The 11,480-nt window shown below is 32.6% G+C and overlaps 1 protein-coding gene across 1 annotated transcript; it reads left to right on the forward strand.

Annotated features, from left to right (window-relative positions):
* Positions 1 to 3,032: 3,032 nt before the first annotated feature.
* Positions 3,033 to 4,016, forward strand: LOC112516976 (probable carboxylesterase 7). The gene has a single exon (XM_025124256.1). The coding sequence runs from the start codon at positions 3,058 to 3,060 to the stop codon at positions 4,009 to 4,011; it is 954 nt and encodes a 317-aa protein (XP_024980024.1). The 5' UTR covers positions 3,033 to 3,057; the 3' UTR covers positions 4,012 to 4,016.
* Positions 4,017 to 11,480: the final 7,464 nt, after the last annotated feature.

An 11,480-nucleotide genomic window follows, 5' to 3' on the forward strand; every position in this document is an offset into this window, starting at 1 on the left:
TAATCTTCAGTTTCAGTCTTCGACGTTTGCTGAAGGATCTTTGGTGTGAGTGTTGTTTTCTTGAAGTATCGTTGTCTCTGAATGAATTTCAAAACAAGTTCTTCAGCAATCACTGAACATGCTCAGTGTATTGATCGCTGGAACTGAAATTACAGATACAGAAATACATCGAAAGGAAAAAGGGATTATCATTAAATCACTGAGAGAGAGGATCAACAATATTCATGTTTATTTATTTATTAAAGAGATCCCTTTATTAATAAACAAGCATAAATGATTTACTGAACGTTTGATTCGTTTATGATTTACCCATACACGCTAACATTAAAAATTATCTTTTATATTTTTAATATATAATTTAATTAGATATTGATATTAATATAAATAAAAACACATATAACAACACACCATAAAAAATTGAGTTAGAAGAATTGGTTTTGGTATCAATTATGAATTCATCCTTTTATCTAAAAATTATGATTTTAATTCCTATATAAAATATATTAAATTATATTATCATAAATAACAATAAAATAATATTATTTTTATGTATTATATATTTATCAAAAAATATATACTAAAATACCAAAAAAGAAATCAAAAAATATTTAATAGATCAAAAAGGACGGTAATAAAAAGACTAAAATACCCCTAAAAAACCATCGACAACGAACAACGTCCCCTACTACCTACCCATAAGTTTCAGTTGAGGGTCCCTCTAATTATTTTTGTTATCACAGTAACGATCTTGTTATTTTCTTTGTAACTTTTCGTTCAGAGTTTGACAAAATAAATTTAGTGAACTACGGTTTTTGTTCCTTCGCTTTGTTGTTTAAACTGTTTTCATCTATTGTCTTTACAGCAAAAGTTATCATCAATTTGGTTTTTAATTCGTTTTGCTTTTTGTCCCTTGTTGACGAATTTCTAATAAGTTGAAGAATTTCTAATAAGTCGAGGTCTTTGTTGTCTTTTATCATAATGTGTGTGTATATATATATATATATAGAGGAGCGATCAAATGAAAACCACTCCAATTTGTAAAAACCGTAAAAACTACTCTCATCCATCGTTAATCTTATGAAATTTTTTCATGAAATTGTTAATCTTGTGAAATTGTTTCATATAATACTTTTTTGATGAAGTTGTTTCATATGTGGTTATGAAATTGTTTCATATACTACTTAATGAAATTTAATAAAACTGTTTCATGTATTTCTCTAAAATTAGATTAATAAAGATGATAATATCCATGATTAACACCCTCTACAATAAAAATGGTTAATCAACCTCTCATAATTACAAAAAAATGAACAAAATAAAAAATTATGATTGGTTGAATGAGGTTTTCACGATTTTTACAAATTAAGTGGTTTTTTTTTAAACCCACCCCTATGTGTGTGTGTATATATATATATATATATAGAGAGAGAGAGAGAGAGAATGAATGAGGCACAACATATTGAAAAATACCTTAGTAATCAATTAATTTCAGGGTTAGTCGTGTGATTTTTGATGTCCTGTGTGAAAATTCTATAAAAAAAAATTCTCTATGTTAATTTTTTATGCAAACGAACTAAAAAAACATATGATTTTTAAAGGGTTTGGAACCTAGTCAAGCTAGGTGTCTCATTCCCATTAATTATAATAATAAAAAATAAAATGGGGGGCATTAAAACCAAAACCCCGAATTATAAAATATAGAATGATAAAAGAATAAAACATGGATTAAGATCGTACTTCCTTTTTCCCGATTTTCCTTTTTCTAATTTGAAATTAGCACAATAGATTTTTTACTTTAATATACGGAACTTAAAAGACAAAAAAAACTATAATTAGTTTTTAACTACAATCGTAAAATAAATCAAAATTGATGCCAAAGTAAGCAAACAACAAAACTCAGAGACTTACACATTTAGAGACTAAAGTCTAAATATAATGCGGTAATGTCAAACCTCAAAGTAAACAAAAGTCAAAAGAACAATGATAAATTGTATAATTCATATAATATATGCTATTATGCATTGCAAAAACTTAGTGTCCAATAAAGCAATACCACAATATGTTGTTATTGTTGTGTAACGAGCTTTAACTACACTAATAGAGTGATGTGTTCATGTGCATTGCAAATTTTTCAAATTTCAAAATGCAAGATAAAGACTTATTATCAAAATGACAAAAGTCTCTTAGTGTTATCCCGGTAGGTTTACAACCCACACGACCAGACATGACGTAATTTTATAATACTAATTAGAAATTTAGATTTTTTTTTTGGAAAAAAAATAAATTAAAGATTCATAAATCATAATATAACTCATACATCAATTCAACAAGTTCAATCAACAAAAGAAATCAGTCATGGGATCATGTATAACACATGTTCTCGAAAAGCATTTTCAATTCCGGATATGGAAAAAACCTAGCACCAATAAATGTGAAATCTACATTAGATTTTTTGAAAGATTTTTTAAGTAGTGTATATATATATATATATATATATATATATATATATTATCTATACTATATTATAAAATATGATAATTTTTTTAAAAAATTATTTTTTATGTATGAATTATTGTTTATCGATGCATATTACTTAAAATTTAAGATTACAAGTAATTTTACGTAAGTACAACTTATTAAAGCTTCATATTTAAATTCGTGTAACTAACTACTGATAAACATAATCAAATATAGGATAAACATCCTTTAAATATAGAAAATCTAAAATATAATTAAGATAATTATTGAGTTCTAACAAAATATTTAATTATTATTTTTATAAAAAAATTATATTACTTAGACCAAAATTAATCTATATCTATACTATATCATAAAATATTTGATAAAAACTCTTAAAAATCATTTTTTATATATAAAATATTATTTATTGATAAATATTACTTAAAATTTAATATTACAAGTAATTTTACTTAACTACAACTTATTAAGAATACAACTTATTTTACGTGATTACAAATTATATCTCTCTCTCTATATATATAGTTGTGTGCACCGAAGTCCCTAACCCCATCTGGTTGGCTTCTTAGCATTTTCAACATGTCGTCGGCCGACGAAATCATGAAAGAGGTCCCTGGTCTTATTCGTGTCTTCAAAGACGGACGAATCCAGAAATTTCGCCTCCCCATTCTTGTTCCCGCCGGCGTCGATCCTTCATCGGGGGTCAATTCAAAAGACGTCGTATTTTCACCGGAAAACAATATCTTCGCCAGGCTTTACATCCCAAAAACCACAACCCCAAACCACAAACTCCCGCTTGTAATATTCTTTCACGGCGGTGGATTCATCATCGAATCTGCTGCCTCCTCTAACTACCACAACTTCCTCAGCCTCGTGGTTGCAGAATCCAACGTCGTCGTCGTCTCCGTTGACTACAGACTCGCGCCGGAGTTTCCCCTGCCGGTGGCTTACGAAGACTCCTGGGAAGCGATCAAATGGGTCGCGCAGCATGTTAACGGGAACGGTCCAGATCCATGGCTAAACGAATACGCCGATCTTCAAAACATCTTCCTCGCCGGCGACAGTGCCGGAGGTAACATATCCCACCACATGGCTATCCGGATCGGGTCGGATATTCTGGAAGGCTTACGGTTCCGAGGAGCTATCTTGCTGCACCCGTATTTCTGGGGCAAAGAACGGGTCGGTAATGAATCCGATTCCATTGAAGCAGAGGTGATCGGTATTCTGGATGACTTGTGGTCTTTGGTTCACCCAGGAGGCAGTGGGTCAGATGATCCGTTAATCAACCCGGGTATGGATCCGAAAATAGCGGGTATGGGTTGCTCCAAGATACTGGTTTGTGTTGGTGGAAATGATTTTTTGAGGGAAAGAAATTGGTATTATAAACAAGTGCTTGAAAAGAGTGGGTGGAAGGGAGAATTGGAGGTGGTGGAGGATGAGGGGGAAGGACACGTGTTCTTCCTAATAAACCCTTCTTCCCTAAATGCTTGTACTTTGCGCACTAGAATTTGTACCTTCATCAATCACAATTGAGAAACACATGGTTCATTGTAATACAATAAGTCTACTATCATCTCCACTTATCGAATAAAACTCTTTATCTTTATCATTATCATTGTTTTTATCGGATAAGATTTTTGACCATTATAATATTCATTAGATAAAAAAAATTATTCTGTAAATACTTACCAGGTAAGCGTTTAGTAAACGGCATTTTAGATATCACATTGGAAAGCGTACCGCTTGTTCATGAAAAAGTATTGAGAAATGTGCCATAATATTATTCATTTATTTGAATATTTAATACAACACAAGTGTTCAACAATTTCTATGACAATAATTTTTATGAAACGGTAATGGTACAATTAGGGTGTATAAAAGTTGTCCGGTCCAATTTAAACCGATCTGTTTGATTAGAATCGATCGATCATAATCGGATATCCAATTGTAATTAGATCGGATCATATCTAAACTTTCAACGTCCAAATTGGATCAGTCGGTTTTTGGATGACAGCCTAACATCCAATACAACTGAACCAATCCGACCCAATGAGCATCCAATGGGTATACGATTATCATTCAACGACTATCCAATTAATGATTATTTGCCATAACCAAATTTAACAGTTTAATTTGCCAAGCTTTGGGTATGCTATTTGAATATGGTTCTTGTTTGATAAGCAAGAAAATAGTTCTTACCAAAGGGCTTCTGGTCTAGTGATATTATAGTTTTTGGCATTTTAAGAGGTCAGAGATTCAAACCTCATCAAGGATGAAGAATTTATATGAGTTTATTTATTGTATTTACCATATATAAATATTATATAATTAAAAAAAAGGTTTTTTTCCTTATGAAAATGACATAAAAGAATGTACGATCCAAAATAGTACATAGTTGACTATTAACCTTTAAAATGCATTGCATCTTTACATAACTTGACTATAATCAACCACGTTAACCATGATACGAGTCAATTCACACCAGATAACCATACAAAGAGATAAAAATAAAGAAGTTGACTTGAGGGTTTGAGTTTACGGATTAAAAATGTCGTCGTATTGTGCGGGTACCCAACTGATATAGTTATATATACACATACATAAATGTATTAAGTTGAACTAGAAGGGTACTCGTACAATGCAGCAAGATACATCTCGATTTTAATGTTTTATTTTATTTTTTGTCGCTGTCGATGTTACAATAAGATTTTATGTGTTTTTAAGAAAACAATAATGATTTTATTTTTGAATAAAATATAAGTTTGAAAATTTCATAAAAATTTAATATATATATATATATATATTAATGTTAATATCAAATCAATTATTTAAAAGTTCTTATTTTTATGTTATTTCTTTAATTTATTTAAGTATAATTTAATTTAGGTTTAATAATAAAATAATTTATTTTTGGTTTAATAATATAACATTTTGTAATAATTAAATATTCTGTTATAACTCAATGATTATCATAATTATATTTTAGTTTTTTTATGTTCAAAATGAGATGTTTATATTGTATTGATTATGTTTATCTGCAATTAGTTACACGAAGTCAGATATGGAACTTTAATTAGTTGTACTTATGCACAATCTACTTGTAATATTGAGTTTTAAGTAACATGCATTAATAAACAGTACTTTATGCATAAAAAGTGGTTTTTAAGCGTTTTTGTCAAATGCTTTATAATATAATATAGATATTAATGTTTTTATATTGTTATCATATATTAATGGGTAACTTAATTTACTTTTTATATTTCTCGAGTAAAATAGTTCATGATAATTAAATCATAAACAAGACGAGGCCGAAAAAGTAAATTCACTGAAAATTGTTGTTTAACAATTTCTATATTGTTTTAGAAACATTATACTATGATTACATTTAGAGTAACATTAAAATGTTTACTATAATAAATTAGATATAAAATAATTACTATATTTATGAATTTATGTTGTACATATATGTTTGGAGTTTAACAGTATTATTTACAGTTTAAAACGAAATTTTGTTTCACCATTTATCCATTACTCATTTTGTTACCCGTTATTTTAATGGGTAGGATAGGATATGGATAATAAGTTTATGAGATGAATAATTATTTGTTTTTCTATTCGCTATTTTAAATGGATTGGATAACAAAATAACTCTTATCCTACCAGTTGCCAGCCCTACCTTCAAGCACCATCACTCCCACCTTGCCCCCAACCACCAAAAAGCACGACCACTCCACCACCAACCCCAAGCACCTCCCCTCCCTCCCTCCCTCCAAAACACTGCCCCCTAGTGGTTGGTGGGTGGTGGATGGTGGTGCTTAGTGGTGGTTGAAGGGGGTGAGGTAGGGTGGTTTTGATTGTGGTAGTTGGATTGAGTCGTTTTGATTTATTTATTAACTTATGCTACTATTAAATACAAATATATATATATATATATATATATATATATATATATATTTGCTGAATACCGCCTAATGCGTGGTACAAACACGAGTTCTTATTTTTGAAAAATATCAGTAGTTTGACATAACAAAAAGGAGAAAATTTGTTGGTGCAAGTATACCAAAAACTTATTGTTAAAATATGCACTTCACAACAAGTAAATTTTGATGATAACAAACTAAATCCGACTTACTGTTTGACTACTATAGTAGATAAAACATATGATGAATTATTACTGTAATCTCGATAAATGCTTGTAGATTTACACAAGTAACAAGCACAATTCAACACGAGGCTAGCGTTTTAAAAAAGTAAATTTATCAAGTCTTCAGTTATCAACCACATAATTATTAGATGCATAAATCTAAGTTGATTAGGGATTTAGGGTTAGAACCGAGATCTGTGTAGAATTATATATCATCGGTGCTAAATATATCACCAACATGTTGGCAAGTTGAATTGGGCTGAGCTAGACCTAAACCAATATCAACCTTAGTAATTGGCATTTTAACGTTTAGTCAAAATAGCGGGTGGCGACTTAGTTCCCATTAAGAGAAAAATGAAACATCCCGCCGTGTACAAAATAACTTTTGTGGTTGAGTACAGACGTTTCTTTCCTCCCCACAAATCCGTTCTCTTCTTTTTGAAAGAAGGGGAGCTTCTGGTTCTGTAGGTGCTTGAAAAGTTAAATGACATTAATTGTCAGGTTGAGTTGATGGTTTGACAATCTGATTGTAGTCTTGGGTGGCTCCAAATTTTGCTAGTATTTATAATTTAAACAAGAAATTACAAAATATATAAAATGGTATTTTTGTCATTTATTATTTACTAACTCCGACTCTAAATGCAACGTTCATAGATTTATAGTACCTTGTCGATATATATGGTGTATTTACGAAGAAGTCATAAACTTTATGAAGGAATTGATGTTGGTTTAAGACTTATGGTTCAAAGTGGTCAAATCGAAAAAAGATGCCTAGGGATGTGGCTCATGCGGGTTTTCCCACGACCAAACCAATCGTCGGACTCATTGTTCGATTTCAGCATTTTAGGCATGGGTGACTTTCACCGCGACATTAGTCGTGGGAGTCGATCTGAGCAGCTTAAATGCCGATTTTGTCTAAGGCTTCATTATTTCCACCACCTCTTCTTCACTCTTCATTAAAAATGTTTGGGAGCATTTACTTCTGCATTTTTTTTTATTAACCTGGATATCCAACTCGCTATGCAAGCTGACTAATCCCAGGGCAACCACCTGGTTTGCAGATAGCCCGGAGACACCGCATTTGAACCTCCGTGGCCAAAAGGGGATTTTTATTTCTCCTTGGATTTGAACTTGGGACCTCCTAGTACTTTTGACTTTTAGAGTCAAGCTCAAACCAATCATGTACCACCCTTGTGGTTTACTTATGCATTTTAGGTGTTCTTGGAAGGTTTTTAAAGCTAGAATTTCAAAAGCTTAGTTCAAGTGTCTAGTCCATCTCCTCCATCCAGAAGTCTTGGCTTTCTAGGTTTCATCTAGAAATCCACCAAGATGAGTTCTTTTCCTATTTTAAAGCTTTTACATGTCTAAATCAGTGGATATTCTTATATTTCAACGAATGTTGTATAGATTTTGTTGTGTAGCAAGTCTTGGACAATTTTGGTTATATCACTCGTGTCTCTATTTTGGGAAAAGGATCTTGCCTTCAATATGAACGTTTTGAGAACTAGTATGGACCTAAGACTTAGGTAATCATAAATTTAGGGCCTGTTTACCTAAACACTTACCCGGTAAGAGCTTAATGGTAAAATTCAACGCTATCGTTTACTTACCTGGTAAGATTTTAGTCTACCAAACCGACATCGTATGTAACAACTTACCCAGTAAGCGCTAACCGTGGTAGGTGTTGTCGTCATCACTTACTAGGTAAGACTCTCGGTCCTTGCCTTCGCTCTTAACAGGTATGATTTTTGGTCCTTGCCATATTTCATCCGGTGAGGTAATGTGACTTGGTAAACGCTTACCCGAGTAAGCATTTGGTAAATGGCCCCTTATATTTGTTGAAATGAGGGGGGTTGATGCACAAAACAACTTGACTTAAGGTTTCACCTTTTTAGGGACAAATAGCTGCATTTGGGATTTTACTCTAAATGTTACGTGACACTACTTAAATTTACGAAAGCTACGGATTTGTCTTGTGGTTTGATTATAGCAATCACCCTTTTTGGGTGGTTTTTGCCGAACCATCCTCTGGGGCCATGGTGTGCTGACATTTATCGATAAGAAGTACCTGGTAAATTCCTCAAGTATGCATGTTTTATCCTTAGTTTCTTGTTGCATAGTATCCATATGCATTGTTCTTATTTATGTCAAAAGAGGAGCTTTGATGTTCTCTTCTTGGTATCATTGGTTCAGGACAAGGGAGAAGTTTTGATGTTTTTGTCTTGCAACCTTTGATGTTAGACACAATGGCGGACTTACTAAGAACTGAGCAGGGTCCTGTGCACCCGTTCACTTGATAATCACAAGAGAAAAAAAAAATTAGGTGGCGTGAAGGTGGATCCGCTTGTTTTTTAGAGTGCCCTCATATATTTTGAAACCTGGTTTGTAGCATGAATGAAAACGAGGCAGGATGGCTTATTAACGTTCTCAACTAACGTTCCTAGTTGTGGGAGGTCTTGGGTTTGGTTCCTACTTATAACAACTAATAAGACTTTTTTGGTTCAAAATCATAGACGGACCTAGAGGGGTTGTTAGGTGGCACGTGCCACCTTATTGTTCCTCCGTGGTAAGGTAAAAAAAATTAGGTTCGTGAAAGATGCAACCGTTTTATTATAGAAGGTGCAACCGTTTTATATGGTGCCACCGTATCCAATTTTTTTTGGTCTGTAATCAAAATTGTAGAGCTGATAACTCCTACACCTAAATCACATTAAATACTCTGTTAATTTCATCTTCATTCCCAAATATTTTTCCATTTTTTGTTGATTAACGACATTATCACTTTCTTGTAGATATATCGTGTTATTGATAATTAACTCTCCTCGAAACTATGAGTCTTTTTCTCTTGGTGTGTTTGTATTTTGTAATTCATTTTTAGTTATTAATCTGATTATTGATATTAGGTGTTCTAAATGCATAACAAAGTGAAATTAAAAAAACAAGGGTGGTGCCTGATTGGTTTGAGTTTAGCTCCAAAGGTCAAAAATACCAGGAGGTCCCAGGTTCAAATCCAAGGAGGAATAAAAAGTCCCTTGTGGCCACGAAGGTTCAAATGCGGTGACTCCAGGCTATCTGCAAAGCAGGTGGTCGTCCTGGGATTAGTCGGCTCGCATAGCGGGTTGGATATCCAGGTTAATAAAAAAAAACACAGGATAATCAATATGAAATACTAAAAATTGGATTTTTTTTGAAATTAACCAAAAAGGTCCCTTAACGGTGAAATTTAACTAAAAGCATGTCGGGTGTAAATGTAATCTTGTGTTTTACTCAAAAGGTCAAGGTTGATTTAATTTGAAAAAAATATATTATTCACAAAATCGACATAATTGACTTTCTCCCGGATTAAATTTTCCCTCCTATAAAATCCGCAACTTTACGGACTTTTACTCCACCTTAAAAGGTGGACCCGCTCAAGAAAATTCCTACGTTCGCAACTGGTTAGACAAGTGAGAAGTTTTGAGGTTCTCATATTGTAACCTTGGGAGTTGGGACCCGATTAACTAAGGAGTTTTGATGTTCTTATCTTAGCCCCAAGTAGAGTATCACTATGGCTGGTATGCTTAAAGTGATTAACTTGTCAACATCTTAACGTGACTTACTTAGTGTTCCGCGACTTGATGGAATCAGATCTCCCCCGTTATCGCAAGATAAATTGTTGTACCTCACCTTTTCGGATAAGAATGATTTGAACGAAACTATGATCCCATACTTCTAATTACCCCCGTTTTTAAGGGAGATAAATCTTTATAACTATCTTATCTTCGAGAATTGTGGTTTTTCAGTATCTATCATACTTGACTGAGCTCATGAGGCGTTAACCTAACTTTTCTTAATGATTATGTTTTAGCAGGGTATAAGCATGATCCCAATTCCCAAGGGTCTTGATTTATAGCTTGGAGTGCCATTTAGAAGGACGAGTAGGTCAGCAGTTTTGGAGATCTCGTACTTTTGAATATAACAACTTTGGTTATTGATATAACCCCCAACTTAAATCTAGTCTTACTACGATTAAATAGAAGTCTTTAGTACTCTGATACATAACTTAATTTCGTGCTATCTTGTAAATATTGATGCCCTTCTGGGTACCAGCTTTTATCGAAGTTCAAATTGATTGCTATTTTCAAATTTTAGGGGTGTTATGCTAAAGTTACATAACCACAGTGTCCATACAAACATATTCTAACTAACCATTTGGGTTGTGGCGCACTGATTAAGTCTCAGAAGGATGTAGTGGAAAATTCCATCTACTCCAGTTTGAATCCAGGCGCTGATATGATCATGGAGGTTCACTTGCGATAACTGTAGGTTATTCATGATCTCCCGAGGATTAACTGATACATATAAACTAGAACAGAAATCCAGAGTTACTAAAAAAAACATATTCTAATTCATTTTACATACTGTTGGCCAAACATATGATCATGGATAACTCGATCCAATTCCAACTCTTTTGATATATTATATTCATTTAAAAATATATGTTGCTTAACTGCAAGGGTGGTGTCTGATTGGTTTGAGCTTGACTCAAAAGGTCAAAAGTACCAGGAGGTCCAGGTTCAAATCCAATGAGGAATAAAAATCCTCTTGTGGTTGTATTAAGATTAGTCAGGTCGCATAACGTGTTAGATATTCAGGTTAATCAAATTTTTTTGCTAAAAAAGTTCCTTAAAATAAATAAATCATATTTAAAATAAAAATTATAAGTTAAAGAAGATATTATTTAGAAAAATCCATGAAATGTTTTTCCTTTTTGGCCAAATGGACATCACAAAACCATAAAAAAAAAAAAAAATATATAAAATGGAAAGTTTGCTACGTCTTCTCCAAGCCACCACACATACGAGGTTATGAGCTACAT

Source organism: Cynara cardunculus (genome assembly GCF_001531365.2).
Source record: "Cynara cardunculus var. scolymus isolate 2C chromosome LG 8, CcrdV1, whole genome shotgun sequence".
NCBI classification, from domain to species: Eukaryota; Viridiplantae; Streptophyta; class Magnoliopsida; order Asterales; family Asteraceae; genus Cynara; species Cynara cardunculus.